This window comes from Manis pentadactyla, chromosome 7 (genome assembly GCF_030020395.1).
Source record: "Manis pentadactyla isolate mManPen7 chromosome 7, mManPen7.hap1, whole genome shotgun sequence".
Taxonomy (NCBI): Eukaryota; Metazoa; Chordata; class Mammalia; order Pholidota; family Manidae; genus Manis; species Manis pentadactyla.
Window position 1 is genome coordinate 34,296,754 of NC_080025.1, and position 18,477 is coordinate 34,315,230.

Sequence of the window (18,477 nt, forward strand, 5' to 3'; positions counted from 1 at the left end):
TCAAGTGAGTGCTTACTCCCCTCCCAGCATGTGGGCTGGCGGTTCAGCCTTGTCTGTCGCCTCCAGTGCTCTCTGGACTTTGATCAAGCCTGTGGCATTTACCTGAAGCCAGATACAGGTTCTCAAATCCCAGCATGCCTCCCTGAAGCCAGGAGGGAGCCTGGCCCAGTGGAGGATGGAAGTCTTAGCTACTGAGCAGCAGTTTTCTTTGGTGTTGCCGTGATGTATAATGTACAGGTTCTCTGGAAAAAATGAACTGTTCATGTTTTTACTCTAAGTCCATCTCTGGTTACATCACTGGAAGTCTGTCAGTTTAACCTCTACCTCTGTAAGTTCTGTAGTTCTGGAAATAAATTATGACAGTTAAAATTTTTCCTTTTAAATAGGTAATGCATATTTTATTTTAGGAAAATCAGAACACAGGAAAGCAAAAAGATGAAAATATAAATAATCTATAATCCACCTCCCTGAGAAACTACTGCTAGCATTTTAGTGTATATCTAAATGCTTCTATATGTACATTTATTCCTCACAAAGCCTCTGAGAAGGAGGTGCCACGATTAACTGGTTTTACACATGAGGACACTGAGGCAAGTGCCCTCCTGAAGCGGTAGCACTGGGAGGAAAGGAGCCTGGAATGGCCCTGGGCAGTCTGGCTCCAGAGCCTGTTTCTGCACCATGGCCATACTGTGACACTCTAAAAACACACACAGAAAAAATGCTTTTATATCAATTTTAGCAGCCATTCTTCTACCATCCTTCCATCCCTGTTTATACAACCGTGATCATACCCATTTTTCTGCATCTATAAAAAAAAGATTTCCTAATAAGCTAGGAGACCTTTCTGTCAGCATGTGCAGAGCCGTCTCATTCTGTGCCACAGCCACATATAGACAGCCTTTGTGTACCTTGGCTTAGTTAGCTGGCACGCTGCTACGATGGTGCTTTGGTTGTGTCTGGATATTCGCAATGATAAGCAATACATTATTGATTTTCTTACACTGATGCTAATGCTTATTAAGTGATAAATCGGGTACTGTATGTAAAGACCGTGGGGGAGCTCCTGCCCCACAGTGAGATCATTACTGCTGTTAGTGTTAATGCTGTGTCCCACCCGTGTAAACATTTTATTTAATCTTCAGAATATCCCTGTGAGGTCCTTAGCATGATTATCCTGTTTTCAGTTGAGGAAACAGGCCTAGAGAGGTTAAACAGCTCTGTGGGTCACGGAGTGTGTAAGTAGAGCCGAGGGTTTGAGCCCAGCCCTCTGGTTCCAGAGCACCTGGTCTGCCCACTGCCCACTGTGTATTCGGACCTTGGGGCTGGCAGATCCTCTGCCCAGCGCCCGGGAGTGGAGGGGCCTGGGCATCGGTGAGCCTCAGCGTCAGCTCCCCCACCCAAAGGTGGGACAGTGCCTGTTACAAAACAACCTTGGCTTGGCCTCAGTGTCCCAGATTCATAATTTTTAATAGATCAAAAATGGATTCCCAATTTGATTAGTATTAATTCAGTAATGAATAAGGTTGACCAATGTATATTTATTGTTCATTTGTATTTCTTTTTTAGTAAGCTGCCTTTGTTTGTTTTTTCATTGGATAGGTCTTTTTAAAAATATATACATTGTGAAAGGAATCCTCTTATCCGGTTAATTAACACATGGCATCACCTCACCTTACCTGTTACTTTTTTGGGTGAGAACATTGAAGTTCGACTCTGTTAGTAGAGTTCAATCATACAATCCAGTGTTATCAACTGTCGTCACCATGTTTTATATTAGATCCTCAGACCTTATTCATCTTACAAGGTTTGTCAACCTTTCCATATCCCCCAGTCCCTGGCAACCACTTTTCTATTCTTTAGAGTTTGCATATAAGTGAAAGTATGTCGTATTTGTTTTTCTCTGTCTGGCTTATTTCACTTAGCATAATGCCCTCAAGGTGCATCCATGTTGTTGAAAATGACAGCATTTCATCTTTCTCATGGCAGAATAATACCCCATCATGTGTGTGTACAGCACAGCATCCTTAGCCACTCATTCATGGGGGGGACACTTAGGTTGCCTCCATGCCTTGGCTGTTGAATAATGCTGCAGTGAACCTGGGCGCGCATCTCTCTTCCACGCCTTGTGCTCATCTCCTTGCTGTGTATCCGGGAGTGGGATTCCCAGGTCATGTGGTGGTGCTGTTCCTCACGATCAGAGGGCCCCCCTGCCCTGTTTTCCTGGTGGCTGCATCAGTTTACACCCCCACCACAGTGCTCCAGGGCTCCTTTTCCCCAAACTCGCCAATACTTACCGTGTCTTTTGGAGAATATTCTGACAGGTGTGAGGTGACATCTCACTGTGGTTTGATTTGGATTTATGGTGATTAATGATGTTGAGTATCTTTTCATGTATTTGTTGGCCATTTGTGTTTCTTTTTTGCAAAAATGCTTATTTCCTCTGCCCGTTTTAAAATTAGATTTTGCTAAGTTGTATGAGTTCTTTATATTTTTTGAGTATTAACCTGTAAACTGATCAGTGATTTGCAAATAGTTTCTCCCATTCTGGGGGGTGCATTTTCATTTTGTCAGCGTCCTTTGCTGCAGAGGCCCTTTGGTTTGATGCAGTCCCACTTGCTTATTTTTGCTTCTGTTGTCTTTGCTTTTGGTCTCAAGTTCAAAAAAATCATTTCAAAGACTAGTCCATTTTGGGTTGATTTTTGTGTCCAGTGTAAGATAGGGGTCCAGTTTCATGGACGGTTCTTTTTTTTTTAAAGAGTATAATGAGTTCTCTTCTCTGTAAAATAAGGGAAATAGCACTCCAACATTTATAGGCATTGCTTTATATTTCCAACATAAGCATTTTTAATGACTGCATGTTTTCTCTTAAATGGACATATTGCAATTTATTTGAATGGTGGGTCTTTTTCTTCTAGTTTTTTCATTACAATGCTGTCAAGAACATCTTAATATTTTCTCAGGAAATCTCTTAGAAGTGTAAATGGTGGATGTAAGGAATATACATTTTAAAGGCTTTGATTCATACTGTTATATTTCTCTCTAGAAAGATCATATGCACATTGACCAGCAGTGTATTACGGAGTCCTGTGCCCCAGTAACCAGTGTTATTACTTGTTGTTATTAACAACAGTCTTGCTAATGTGTATTTCTTGGATTATGAGTTAATGCTGAGGCGTTGTCCTTATGTTTATTGGGAGTTGGTTTGTCTCCTTTTGTGAATAGCCCTATGGAAGATGTTGACTTTATGTACAATTTTATCAACTCTATAATTCCATATGTCTACCAGTGGGAAGAACTGCCTCACCTTCCCATCACTGATGGTATTAAAGCAGAAGTTAAACATGCTGGAACTGTTTAAGGCTGGGGAATGAATATTTATTAACTTAGAATTATGAGTCAGCCTTTATACCTGTTACTTCTTTAATCTTTATGTTTTAATCTTACAGAAAAGAATGAGAGGCTTCGACAGGCCAAGTAACTTATCCAGGGCCCCCCAGTTGTAAAGAGCAGAAATAGAATATAAACCCTTCTCTGCCGGGGCTCTTTACCAGGTGGCCTTCTACTCCTGGGCCATCCCATGTCTAAAAAGACATACTTACCTTAGATGGTTGAAATCTGAGATATATGTTAATCAAAACCATGAAAATTTTAGAAAATATTTAGAAATATTCTAATGTGATACAGAATACTTCAGAAACGTGGTGTGTTTTTATTTATTTTTCTGCTATTTCATTAAGAACCCTGATGTGCTGGGGACATAGAAAATGGGTAGGGATTAGGCAAAGGCCTTTTCTTTAGAAACTCTGACCTCTTCCCCTTCCCTACACCTCCGGCTGGCCTTCCTGCTGCCACCCCCAGGCATTAGCCCTCCCAGGAGTGCAGCCTCTGTCTGCCTGCATCCTCTCCCCACCTTGCATCTCTCTTCATGCCCTGGGAAGAGGGGAATGCTGCTACTTCTGTTCACTCCGTGCCACGGCAGCAGTGCCTGGGGACTGTCTCTTTACAGTCAAGCAAAAAGACTTCACACTTTTCTTTGTCTTTGACCTTTGTTTGCAATTATCAGTGTGGGCTTCCCTTTCCTCCTGTGAACATCAAGGACACACCGGCCTGAAGTCGAGACTGTGGGTCTGGATGTCGGAGCTAGCCGGCCTGTGCTCTCCTTTGCAGCAGTTTAAACCCAGGCCTCCCCTGACCACCGGTTCCAGACTACTAGAGCCATTGTGTCTTCTGCCCCTGCTCCTTGGTCCCTACACTCTCTGTGCCTTTTATTTTTTAACTTGACATGTTATATATTAGAAGTTTGTTCAGTCTAGAATGTAGGGTCCAGGTGAGTGGGATTTTCTTTTGTTCCCTGCTTCACATGTTCCCTGGGACTAGCACACAGCCAGGGCTTCGTCTGTATTTGTTCAATGAGCCACAGGACTTGGTGGTGAAAAGTCTGATTTTGTTTCCTAGCATTTGCTCTCCGTGGATCTCTTCCCCTTGAAGGCAGCTTTGGATTCTAATTTGGCTCTCTTGGGAAATTTGGTCAGCTCCAGGGGATTTTGAAGCCCAGCAGGTTCCAGGGCCTGAGCCAATGAGTGCCCAGGAGAAATGGATTACAGCTGACACAAAAGATTTGCGTGAAGAATAGCTCAGACTTTGGTGTGAGGCCTGACCCCAGATGGTTTTAGTCACTGTGTGAATCTGGGGAAGACTTTCTGATCCTGTTTCCTCATCTGTAAAATGTGCAGACTAGGGTTTGCCTCCTTGGGGTGAAGATGAACTCTCACATTGTACATGGGCAGAAAGTAAACAAGGACGGTGATGTGGCTATTAGGGTTCTAGTTTCCCTCTGTGTGACTTTCTGTTGGTAAACGGAGTTCTTCCCCTAGTTATATCATGGTTACTGTCTTTGGCTAATGTAGGGAGGCTGTGCAGTGCCATGGTCAAAAGCTGGGTGGGTGACTTTGGAGTTCACCTGTGGTCTGGTCCTTCTGCCAGCTGTGACACTGGGCAGGAGTGAGCCTGCATTTATAAATCCCAACAGATGGCTCTGACAGCACCCTGTGGATATAAAGATTCAGTGAGTGAGTGCATAGCACAAAGTTTGGTCCATGCGGAGCACCCAGTAACTTGCCTGCTGCAGATCAACACTGATAACAGCTGGTAGAGCTGAGATAAGCCCAGGCTTCAGCCAGTCCAGTGCCGGGACTTGGCTCTGTTTGTGACTGTGCCTTCTAGAGTAGTAAAGAGCAAATGCTCATCGTTTTCCATCACAGCCTTCATATATTTAAGAGTGGATCCAGTTTTGGACTAAATTATGCCACCTCCAAATTCATATGTTGAAACCCTAACCCCCAACATGACTAAATTTGGAGATGGAATCTTGAGGGAGGTGGTTAAGGTAGAATGAGGTCATAATGGTGTTTGGAGTCCTAATCCTATAAGTCTGGTGGTCCTAAAAGAGGAAGAGACAGCAGAGATTTCCTCTCTTGGGGAGCACAGAAGACAGGGCACGCAGTCCGCCAGCCAGGAGCAGAGGCCACAGGAGAAACCAGCCCCGAGCGCACCCCAGTCTGTCCAGACTTCCAGCCTCCGATCGATGGGAAATCCTGGAGGCTTGGTCTTTTGCCGCCCAGCCTGCTGATTCTGTCCTGACTGAGCAGCCTTGCCCAGGTCCTGTCTCTTCTCCAGTCGTTACTGCTGTCAGTGCTCCTCTGGGGACGGTCTCCATGCGCCATGCTGTGGTTACCACTGCTGGACACCTGCACATGTGCCAGTGTCCTTGCCCACAGGGGACCCGTGAAGACCTCAGGGCCCCGGGTAGCCCGGGACTTGGGACAGGGTGGTGGCGCCCTTGGTCAGCGGGCAAGTTGCCTGACCAAAGCCCCCCGAGCTCACATCTCCCTCATCCAGCGTTTGGTCTGTTATCTTAGTCCAGATTCGTGATTTTATCTTGTTTCTTTTGGCTTTTTTCCCCCCCTTTTTCACACTATAGAACTCACTTTTTTAGAACCCTGAAGAGTTGCTTTCTTAGAGCAGGGCTTAGCCTGGAGCAGCCAGCTGCCTGTCTTCAGTGCTGGTGTCCTGGCGCTCAGTTCGTTGGCGCAGGCCATGGGAGTGCCAGGCCACACGTTAGCTCTTCACAGTGCCGGTGGTGGGAGCCCCAGATTTGGACACCGGCACGGGCAGGCTCAGGTGAGGGCCTCCTCCTGGCGTTCAGGGGGCCAGCCTGCGGCTGTGTCCATGTGGAGAGGGAGCTGGCTGGCTCACTGTTCTCTTCTTATGGGGACACGAATCCAATTTTTGAGGGCATAATTACCTCCCAAATGCCCGCCTCCAACTACCTATACATTAGGCTTAGGGTGCCAGCGTGGGAGTTGGCGGGGAGACCAACCCATCACACCATTCCTGTCATGGCTGTCCATCCGCTCCTCCTCCAGGGGTGCAGAGCTCGCCGTGAGCTCACCCGTTGTGGCATTGCTTCAAGTCCTTGGAGGACTTGGTGTGTTGAGTCAAAATCTGACTCTGTAGCTTCTATTCTTTGATTGCACCTGTGTTCTCTCGGGATAGCAGAAAATATTTTGCCTGTCTGCATGAGACACTTCAGTTAGACTCCCATCTCCCCTCCTGTTATATGCTCTCAACATTATAATAATAGTTTACTTAATGTCATTGGGGAAAATAAATTCCACTTAGTTTTCACAGGCCACAGGTACATAGATCAGTAAATCTGTAGTTGACACTTGAACAACATATGTTTGAACTGCTTGGGTCCACTAGTATGTGGATATTTTTCAGTAAATAAATTGGGAAACTTTTTGGAGGTTTGTGACAATTTGAAAAAACATTTTCTTTAGCTTACTTTAAGAGTACAGTACATAATACCTATGACCTACCAAATACGTGTTAACTGACTGTGTGTGTTACCAGTAAGGCTTCCAGTCAGCAGTAGGCTATTTGTAGTTCGGTTTTTGGGGCGTCAGAATTGATGTGATTTTCAGCCACGCTGTCAGTGCCCCAGCCCCACGGTGTTCCAGGGACCAGCTACGTAAACACAGTGGGGTGGCTGGTCAGCAGAGGGGTCCTGCATCTGGTTTAGCGAGTAGCATCCGCCAGGTCATTCTCTATGAAAACAGACCAAGAAAGGCGGCTCTTCATTCCTTATTATTTGAATCACTAAGATTCATTCCTTTCTTCTCTTGCTCAGTGTGGTAAGCATTAAATCTTTATCTGAACTCTTCAGAGTGTTTCAGAAATGGCAGGTTCCCTACAAATCACTTATTTTAGATTCTTCTGTGGCAGTTATTTACCTCTGTTGTGCCTGGATCCCTTCCTTTTTTGTGGGCTTCAAAGGCAGGTAGGGAGCTGGGCGCAGACCTTCCCCAGCCCACTTCTGGCTGTCAGATTGGGCACGCAGCCTCCCTGGGGGTGGCGCTCTCAGGACAGTGGTTCTGAGCCCTGCCTCCGCAGACTGTGGGGGGCAGCAGGGACGGTGGGTGGGTGAGTCCCGCTGATAGGTCTGCGGTCCAGAGCCCAGGTGAGTGGAGGTGACTGCCACCATGCTGAAGCAGCAGCCGCAGTGGGCTGGGCTGCTCCGTGGGGGGTACAGGGGCTGTGCTTTGCCTGTTGGTCCCAGCTTGGCCTGAGCCTGCTTCTGCAGCCCTCCTGTAGGCTGCAGCCACCCGGACCTCACCAGGAAACAGACATCTTTTCTGACTAAATGAACCTGAATCAGTGTCCTCTTTTTTTAACGAGGAATCTAGACAGGTTCATCCTTACTGGACTGTTCTCAGGTTGTGTGGGACGCTGGCGTTTAATCACCCTGCCTGAGCCCAACTGGTCGGCACGTACTCGTGAAGGAATGCACTCCCCAGGGCGTATCACTGCATTTATGTGGCAGCCAGGAGTTACTTCTTCTCATTCTTAACCAATTAAATTTCAGAGTAGTCTTCTAGGAAAAACCAATTTAATTTTTCCATGAAAAGCAGTTATTGGTAAGAGAAGGCAGTCAGGCCAGGAACATACCAGGATGTTGGAATTGAGGACGTGGGAAGAGTAATAATATAAAGCTGTGTCTGGCTGGTAGAAAGGTTGCACTCTAATGAGGATCACAAGTTTTTCGCGAGCTCCACGGAATGGTTCAAACTGCAAATGTGTATAAGAAACTGAGGAAAGTTGGTTTATTAGTGATTGTATATTGGGGTAAAGGAGGGCTTTTTTCTTTTACCTAACATGTATTTCTCACCAAAAAACCAGATGGTTAAGAAATATTTAATATCATCATGCACATACATGTATATATTTATATTTTATTAGCAAGAATAAACTTTTTACATTCTTAAAGCTATATGAAATTTGGAGGGTTTTAAAAAAAGAAGTCCCCTGTGGGCCAGTCATATAGAGACCATGTGCATGTAGTATCTGCAGATCCATAATAGTCCACCCTTTCTCCTTGAATATTGACTCCTTGTGACTAGAATTTTCAGGTTTTGGAAGATCCTTGGTTTTGCTTTGCTTTACTTTAAATTATAGGTAAGTTAACAGGGTATCAGCTCTGTAGAGTATGATAGCCAAGGCTGATATTAATGAGAGATCCCTTGTAACAGTTTGAATATTGAATTTTCCTAAAGAGGAACATTCAGAATATCAAGAACATTTGATTGTGATCTTACACTGTCTTGCTAAAAAACCTGAGGTCTTTTTCTTGCTTGTAAGTCCATTTCTTTGAATATCATACATTGAACAAATAAGGTGTAGTGTGACTTCTCTTTAGAAACGGCCAGTAATGAAAAGCCATTGGTATAAAATAATTTTTAATAAGGCCTAAAACAAGGTCTTTGTATTTCATTCCTGAGCATTAGAACCATCCCCAAAAATGTATATTAAATAAATAAATTTTATATCAGAACTTAAAGATTAAAAAATATCCTTTTTTAGAGTAGACACCTTGGAAGGCTATATACTTATTTCTGTGATGTTATCATAGCTCGACATGTTGTTGGATGTTTTTTCCTTTAGGATTATATTTATATTCCTCCACTATATTAAAAAAAATTATCCTTAGTGGTGATGGGCCTTTATTTATTTATTTTTTTGTGGGTGAATTCAGTTCTGAGTCAGTTCACAACATTTAAAGCTTGCTCTGTAATCCAGATGATAGCAAGCTGGCAAACAGTTTTTGTCTAGTGAGCCATGAGTGTGTCTCTAAAGAAACCTCCTGTCTTACATGATGTGAACACTGGTTTTGGGGTTATTTTAGAATAGGATAAGTTATTTGCTCAGGGTACCTTGAAAGAACATGAGTGGTTTTCTAGAGTGACTCTGACCTAGGACAGTTTATTTAGATACACAAGTTCTGTGCTTACAGATACAGTTCAGTATACTTCACGGTCTGCTTGTGAAACCTGCTTCCATGTCTGAGAGTCTTAGTCAGTGAGAACTGGCCTGGGGAGCAGTTTTCTGAGTCACTAGAACAGTCACATGGTGTTAGGGAGGGCCTGCTGCCCAGGAGCGGGGGGTGGTGGTGGGCGGCTGTGCCTGCGTGCTTTTGTTCCCCCAACTAAAGGTGTGTCTCCACCTTCTTCAAGGGGACTGGGATTTCGGAGAAACTGAGGCCCAAGAAGGATATTCCTTTCGTGGCAGTTTCAGGAACTATTAGCACACAGGCTTGCCCTTCTGCAACCTGGTTCTTTCATAGACCCAGAGCGGCTCTTGAGCTGAGATAAGTGAAACGATGCCAGGGATGGTTGCTCAGTTAGTCCTCAGAGGGGTGACCAGTTGAGTTTTGGTGGTTTCGATTCAGCTCTGTCACCGGCCTCTTGGTGGACTTCTAGGAGCAGCTCCCCTCATAGCTTCTGTGATATTTGAATGGGCCTCCTCCTGAATCCTGACTCTGTGCACTGGAGGTCAGTAACCTTTGGGAGCAGCCTGTGTTTGCCCAGTGAGTTGGTTTTCCTGAGAAACCTGTTGTTACTTCCATGTGCCATCATCTTGGTTACTCCCTGGATCCTGTGACGGTTTTAGCAGTTAGTGGGTATTTTTGGTAAGTGTAAAGGAACCACTCCTACCAGCATTTGTGGCCATTAGCCTGTCCTTTATTTTCTAGTTTTCTGGTTGACATAGTACAGAGAACACTGTTCTGAGATGGAAGGGGCTGAGGTGCACGTGTACCTGCTCAGAGTTAGAGACTTGAGCACGGTGGGTGCGGGACGTGTTACAAATTCTGAATGAGTGAAATGAACAAGTAAGTATCTTTCAATGTTGGCTAGGTTTAATGTGCATACAGCATTTTATCACTGGTAGTCTTAGGATACTTTTATAGAAGATCTTAAGTAGAATCCCACTCTGATAGGTCTTCAAGACTGTGTGAAAAGTCATTCTTTATGGGAAAACGTGTTTCCTGTTCACCTGGAATGGTTTGGGCTAGGCAAGTAGACTGAAATCATTTTTTCTCTTAAGTCTCCTAGTTCTGTTTTTCACGGCTCCTCAAACATTTCCCCTGAATTACTCCCAATTGCAACATACACATAACACCCCAGCCTCCCCTCCCCAACCTGCCCGAGGGTGTCACCTGGGGCACCCTGTTGCCAGGGCATTGATTCTTTTAGAACTTATTAAAAAAAATTCCTGCTAACTTGCATTCCATTTCAAAACTGTATTTATTTTAATATAAAAATAAAGATTTAAATGACCACCTATTCAAGCTGAGCTCCAGGAAAATGCACATTGAGAAGCTGTGTGCCCCTTGGCACACTGCTGAGTAACTGTGAGATTTAAATGACCACCTATTCAAGCTGAGCTCCAGGAAAATGCACATTGAGAAGCTGTGTGCCCCTTGGCACACTGCTGAGTAACTGTGAGGATTGATGGCACCCCCAGGGAGCACAGTGGTAGGGTGGGTGCTAAGAGGTCTGGGGAAGCATGTGTTTTTAAAAATGACAGTTTGACAGTCTAGTCTAGAAGGGTGGACTAGCAATCCATTTGGAAAACTGTAGTATATAGTTGCCTAATTATGGAATCCACCTTATCTCAGTGAGAAGCTTTTCCTTTAAAATAGCGCAGTGTATTCCACCCTTACTGAGAGTTAAGTCAGCTGTTGCCTCCCAGCTGTAATCCTGGGGATGTTCAACATCACTTTTTTTTTCATTTTAAAAAGGGAGGTTAAAATTCTTGCTGACTACTCCCCTCATCAGGTGCTGTAAGGATTACTGAGATCATCGAGAATGTGCCTTAAACTTCCTGGAAGAAATGGGCACCGAGTGTTAGATTACCAGTTTATCCCAGACGTGGCTTTCACTTGCTTTTAATGTTGTTCACATGTGGCTTTAAACATAAAGGTAAAGCACTGTATAAGCTTGGGGCCTATTCAGTAGGTGTGATAAAATCCATGTGTCAGAATGCGGAGGTGGTCTATTGGCTTCACATGCTTAAACTTGCCATCCGTCTCAAGAATCCTTCAGGCTTGATGATGTGCGAGGTTAGACTCTTCTCGGGGGACCTCTTATGACCTTCTGTGGCTCCAGGCCTGTTTGTGGGGACTCAGCTTCTTCAGTAACTCCAGGCTGTAATTTTTTAGAGCACAGCTGCAACCTTGTGCCCTACTTGAGTAATAAATTGTCATTCTGACAGTGTGCAGTGCATTCTCACCTGGGAATATGGTACCTGCTGTCACCGCCAAGGAGGTGGGCGCTGGGATGAGTGGGAACGGAGCCTTGGCAGGAAAGCCTGCAGTCCTTTTGTGGATGGCCCAGTAGGGGTGCTAGTCCCTGAAGGGCACAGCCAGCTCCCCCTCATGTCAGCTGGAGGAACCTCCCATGGGGCTTTGGCAGGATGTGCTCACACATCTGTAGGCAGCAAAACCTGTTACCGCTGAGTTTAACAGTCATCTAGATGCTTGAGTGCTCAGAAAGACATTACTTCTGAGTGATCAATGAATGAGGCCACTGTAATAAAGAATAGCAAAGTTTAAAATAATGTTGATATTCAGGATGGCAGGATCCGTGGAGGTGGAAATGAGCTAGGAGAAATGTAATTTTAAACTTATAAAGTTCCACTGAAGGATAATGCTTAATTGTTAGTGGATTCTAAGCAATGAGTTAGGCACATTTAAAAATAGCTTTTGAACATGAATTAACCTTTTTATGAGCTGAACTTCAGTGGAGGATAAGTTGGTCATTCAAATTGTTTTTTAGTGGTCTGTTTTAAACATTGCATGCTGGGATTTTAAGAAAACATTTTAGGACTGTAAAATAAGAAGTCCGACCTAAAAGCAATCCCAACTATAATAATAGTTCTGTTGTATAGCCCAGTGAAGAAATCTGCACCCTTTGTTTGTAATGTTATGTTTTCTTTGAGTTTCAAAATAGGTGAAAGGGTTGGCTTGGATGTAAAATGGAGAACACTGGCACTGAGTGAGTTGAGAACAGTTGTAGACACAGAGTCTTTTGTGCCTCTTTGGGAAAAAGCAGCCAGTTCAGAACCACGGGCACTCCAGTGGCTTTGGGGATTAAGGGAGACCTTGCCATAGAAGTTAATAGTCGCTAGTTGCCCACGAGGCATCACTAAGGAGATCACTGCCTATACTGTGAATTGGTCCTGGGCAACCCAGTCCTTGAAATAGAAAAGTTAAGTGCCTCAGGTTTTAAGGAGTAAAACATTAGTTTTGTGCACTGTAACAGGAGATATGAATTAGAGTTAGAAAATAATATTTCTTAGGATTTATTTTAATTGAGCTATTTTGCCTGCACATATAAGCAAATATAGGTAGAAACTATGCATACATGTATTATCTTAATGAGGTATTCTGTTTTTTGCAGAAAGTGCTGAAATGCATACATTTCATATTTCTCATAACTTTTCTTTCCTCTGTTCCTATTGGGAATAAATTACCTGAAGCAGGTGCCAACATCCATGAGAGAGGCAGAAGCTGTTAAATGTTAAGTATGGAGGCCTACCCTGAACAGACCCGCTGGATGAGGTCAGTTTGATAGGTCCTACTCTTGCAGAGCTTCATCTTGCAATGATGTGGCCTCTATATTTTAGCTATAAGCAAAGCCTTAAAATACTGCTATTCCATTAAATTTGGAGTACTATTAATAAATTATTTATACCTGAAATGTTGCCACTGACCATTTGTTGCCCCACACTACCTGATTCTTATTCCCAGCTATGCTGTATAGCAGAAATTCTCCCGAGCAAGATAAATTAAGGAACGAATCATTGGTTCTCAACGTCTGAAATGTTTTGATAGTTTCTACTTACCCTTCTGAGTAATTATGAAGACGGGGAATTGAATTTGTCTGACTGATGATTTGCATTTTCATTGTTGCTAGTCAGGTATGTGTAAAATAAGAAAAAAACACCAAGGTCGATAAACTGGGAATCCATAGCATGCAGAAACCTCCTGGTGTGTCATGAGGAAAGTTTTGAAGGACATTTTTAGTTTTAGAAACAGATTAGGGGGCCCCATTCTTTGCGGTTTGTAATGTGTGGATTTGGTGTCTAAGCATAACTTTTGGACAGATGTGGCGACTCCTGGCTCCGCCTGATGTGGCGCTGAGCTCCTCTGTCCTCTTGCAGCTGGGAGTGACAGTGGAACCTGATCTCCAGGGCTTGTGAGGAGGCAGTTCTTAGCACAGTGACTGCCTTTTGTAATAACTTTCTTTTTTAAATAAAAAGTTTTTTTAAACCACCTAGAGCTGTTGTAGGCTAGTCAGTCAGTTCTTCAGCAGCTGGAGGGATTGGAACTGCAGGGTGGTGGGGAAGAGCTCAAGCATCAGTTTGATAGTCGAACCGGAGTAACTCCAGGCCCATCTAAGAATGATCTTTTTACTCAGTAAAAAAATGCATCTCACTGGAGATTTATTAGTGCAATTAGCAGGGATGTTTGCCATGTTTTCCCAAAAACAACATTAACCTTCTCCACTCCTCCCCACCAAATATTTGCTCTGTGTCCATATCGTCATATATTCCCAACTTTAAAGCAAACCGGAGGTTTCTAAGTTTTTAAATGTTGGAGACACTTTTTAAGGGAATTTCTGATGGGCAGGACAAGGTTTTAAGAATCATAGTTGACTGGTCTCCATTTTGAGACTAATACACAATTTTTTTGAAAAGTGAAAGCCGGTGTTAGAGATTTTATGATGTCTGTTATGTGCTTGAAGGAGTGAGCTCCCGGGCTCCAGGGACTTAACAGCTGAATAAGTCAGGGAGGTATGTAAACCAAATAATACAGAAAAACAAGTGTAGTAAGTGATAATTATAATCCTAATGGCATCAGTTAACATCTGTTGGACACTAACAGTGTTCTGGGGTCTAAGCACTTCACATATATTATCTTCCTTTATCCTTGCAAAAACTCCATCTTCCAAATGAAGAAATTATATTCATATGTTTTAATTTTTGTCAATTTGATGGGTAAAATTTGGTAATGGCTTTCAGCATGTATTTCGTGGTTACTAGCAAAGTTGAGCACATTTAATGTATGCATTAAATGGTCATTTGTATTTATATTTCTCAGATTGTTTCTAGCTTATGCCTATTTGTTGGGTTTATCTTTTCCTTATTGATCTGTATCTTGGATATTTAAATACATGTTGCAAATGCTCACTCATCTGTGCTCATTCTTTGTCTTTGTTTGTTGTCTTTGCTGTGAGAATTGTGGTTGTCGTTCTTGATTTTTTGGTAGTGTCTGCTTGCCCTTAGCCCTTCTCCTTAATAAACTGTTTAAAATCTTGTAAGAGTTAGAAAAAAACAAAATTTCCCCCAATTGTCCATTTGTAGGAGCCTTGAGGTGCTTCCCTGAAATAAAGTATGTAGGTTTAATCATGTGGACTTTGAAACATACACACTTTAGTCATGCTGAAAACCTTCCTTCTGGGTTCTAAGTAGTTTTGCTGCGTTGTTGTGTTCCATGTAAGGGAAGTGTTACACTAATAAATAGCACCACCTCCTTACATTTTTAATTGATATGCTCTTGACTAGAACATGATTGTTCCCAGTTCCCCCAAGGAAAAGTTCAGGATCTGTAGTCAAATCACATTAGTAGTCATTTTTCATAAACTGAAGTGAGCTGCCAACCTCAGTTAACCAGACTTCAGCAAATGTCTAAATAAAATGTAGAGGCAGTCCCTGACTTTTATATGTGAACCCCAAAAGCTTATTTATAATTAAATTATTTGAGACTCTGCCATTCTTTTCCAACTTAAACAAGTCAGTTTCTAGGTGTCCAGCAAGCCCAACTAAACATTCTTAAAATTAATAATGATTAGTAAAACGTTGGATATTGTTTGCACTCAACCTAAAAAATACAGTTCATCACATTATTTTTACATTCCAATTACAGACATAAAAAGGAAAGAACAAGCTGCTGCTCCTCAGAAGCTCTGGCGAGCAGAGCCTGGGGCTTCACAGGTGGTGGGTGGGGAGAAGGATGTGTAAATTCCTTTGAAACTATGAGTGAAGATGCAGCTGAGTGAGTGATTTATCCTCCATGTTCTGTGTTTCAGAGCAGAGGTAATTTACACTCATTCTTTAAGTCATGCATTGTCTGCTGAAGATTCAGCATTTTTGACAGTGACTTGCCTCAGGGGTATTTTCCCTGTACTGTACTTTTACATTGCTTAGGTCCAAAAGCACCTTTATGGCTAATGGCATTGTTTTCATGCAAGGAACAAATCTAAAACCATTGGTAATAGCAACCAGCAACTTTAACATCAGTTGTAAAATACCCACAATCAGGCAGAAATCCTAACAGTGCATTTTCCCAGGTGTTCGTGGTTATAGTTTGTGTTTAGGGATGGTGGAGGTCGCCTAGGGGAGGGGCTTTGTTCCCTGCTGTGAGCTGTCCTGTCGTTCCTTAGAACCTTTGAGGGTGCAGTTTTGTACCCATCAGAGTGCCAGAACGGTAGCTTTCATACTTTAGCGTGTGTAAGAATCAGCTAGAGGAGTTAGGTAAAGTCCAGGTTCTCCAGCCCCTGTTCAAGGAATCTGGTCCAGTAGGCCCAAGGCATTTTATCCACAGGCACCTGGGCTGTGGCTGCAGGTGGGCCCTGCAGCAGACAGCCGTCTAGAATGCCGTACTCCTGTGTGATGGGCCTCAGGCCTGAGCCACCGCAAAGCAGCGCCAGGATTGCCTGCTCCTGTGAGTGTGGCTGCTGACCCCCGTGGGGCACCAGCCAATGCCTTCACGTTCCTGGGGAGGTAATCAACCAAATGGGACCTAAAGGTCCTGAAAGAGTTATTTCTTTTGAACATGATTGTGTAGGCAGTTTGTTTCTGAGAAGTTGACTCTCTCTGGCTTACAAATGAATAGTGGTGTCTCTGTGAAAGCTAAAGCATGTCAGATGGGGACTTGGTAGTATTTGGGCAGTGAGATATCCCAACAGTGCTTCAGTTAAAGAACAGAGAGAGCGAGTCTCTGCATACTGACTGCCCCACAGCACTTCCCTGAAGCTGGGATGCTGAGAATGTAGGAGGAGAAAATCAGGCAATTAGTACATCTTGCCTGGTCAGGACAGTTTGAAGAAAATGACTTTACTGGTAAATAGCCGGGTATTAAGCACTCATAAATATATATATATACACACATATATATATATATGTGTATATATATATATATTCATGTTACTTTATCATTTTGAATTAAAATAAAAAATTTGATTGAAGCAGTTCATCAAAACCATTGATAACTAGTGTGACTTGTCTGAAAACTGGCTTGGAATTTTTTGTGAAATTTTTGTTTTGTTCTCTTTGGTGTGCTTCCTTACCTTCACAGATGTGGGTTTTATAGATAATTTTACCTCAACTCATGCACATTTCTTTGTAATTGGTATCTGTTAACAGCTAGGAATGAGGTGCTTGGTATAATCTGTTCAGGATTTATGTCCTGCAGGCAGAACCGGATGACTCCCAAGGCTGGTGACCTGACTTTTCTGATTTTCTTTACGATACTGAACTCCTGATCATTTGGTGTTTGTTTTTCAAGAGGGGTGTCTGTTGGAGAGATTTTGTTTTGTTAAATTTAGGTGGATGTCTTGCCAGTGGGTTTCTGCCCTGGGCAAGTTCACTATGGATTCAATGTGACCAAAGAAATTGACAGCAAACGTTCTTGGGGTGAAAGGGTTATACCCAACTATATTTCCAGGTGGCAGGTCAGTCACTAGAATCCCATGCACTCAGAGCAAGTCTGCACACAGCAAGAGCAAGTCTCTGCCTCTGGGCCCCTCTGTCTGCACAGCCGTCCTCTGGGCCTCTCTGCACAGTCATCTTGCACAGCCATCCTCTGGGCCTCTGTCCTCGGTGCTGCCACCACTCCAGGCTCTGCTCTCCTGCAGCCTTGTAGCCCTGCCACTGTGTCATACCCAGAGCACTGGGTGGAGCTCTTTATATAGAGTCAACAGCCACGTATTGCCCACAGGTGTGCAGTGAGCTAGTCAACCAGGGCCAGGTGAGAATCCTTAGAAGTCACAGATTTGGCCTTTCTGTTACCCCATTTGTCTCCTAGCCATTTCTGGGCTCTGTACTCTTAAGAGGTTCTCTGTCCCAAGGCGACTAATTGCTGTGACTGCCTCTTAGAGTGCCTGTCCAATTAGGGAGTTGAGGCTGCTTGTAGCAGAATTGCAGATTCCCCACGTGTGAGTTGGGCCACCCCTTCGTCTCAAATATCCTTGTTTCTCTGCTTGTTTATATGCAGGCAAATGTCAAATACCTTTTTAGAGGCAAAAATGCTGCACATGACAGGATTTGAATTTCTACAGCCAGATGAACTGAAGGAATTAATGGCTTTGTTGGTTTTCCAGTAGCACAAATAAATATATTTGGATGAACTGCATTAACAAGGAACAATATCGGTGGAATAACAATTTCTTGTTAAGTCTTGTGATTATTTCATTAACAACTCATTTATACTTGGAAGCAACAGAAATGTACTTATGGAAAAATATGTGTGAACTCATGTGATTTTTTTTATTAGATATAGAAATAAATATAGAAACAAAGTGTATTTATATATGTATTTCCTGCATGTCTGTATTAGTCTCCTATGGCTGCTGTAACAAAGTACCACAAACTTGATGGCCTAAAACAACAGAAATTTATCACTTGTAGTTCTGGAGGCCAGAAGTCTGAAAGGAATTTTTTTTTTTTTTTTTCAAAATTGAAAATATATCTTTATTTTCTGTGTATTGATGTATCTATGTATTAGATGTAAATTACCTTGTGTAATTTCTTGTGCTCTTCCATATTTTTTTTTTTAAATAATTATTTTTTATTGAAGGGTAGTTGATGCACAGTATTACATTACATTAGTTTCAAGTGTACAACACAGTGGTAGAACATTTATATACATAATTCGAGGTTCCAGCTATCACCCTACCAAGCTGTTACAATATCTTGACTATATTCCTTATGCTATACATTACATCCCGGTTACTTATTTATTTTACCATTGGAAGTCTGTCCTTTTTTTTTTTTTTTTTTTGTGAGGGCATCTCT

At 42.9% G+C, this 18,477-nt stretch overlaps 1 protein-coding gene across 3 annotated transcripts in view; it reads left to right on the plus strand.

Annotated features, from left to right (window-relative positions):
- Nucleotides 1-18,477, plus strand: part of PSD3 (pleckstrin and Sec7 domain containing 3) — a 476,158-nt gene that overhangs the window by 27,844 nt on the left and 429,837 nt on the right. The window contains exon 2 of one of the 3 annotated variants that reach the window (XM_057505252.1): nt 3,447-3,607. The exons of the other annotated variants lie outside the window; for them this stretch is intronic. Within the exon in view, the coding sequence (XP_057361235.1) occupies nt 3,605-3,607 (3 nt within the window). The 5' untranslated portion in view covers nt 3,447-3,604. The remainder of the gene's footprint in view (nt 1-3,446; nt 3,608-18,477) is intronic. 3 annotated transcript variants of the gene reach the window in all.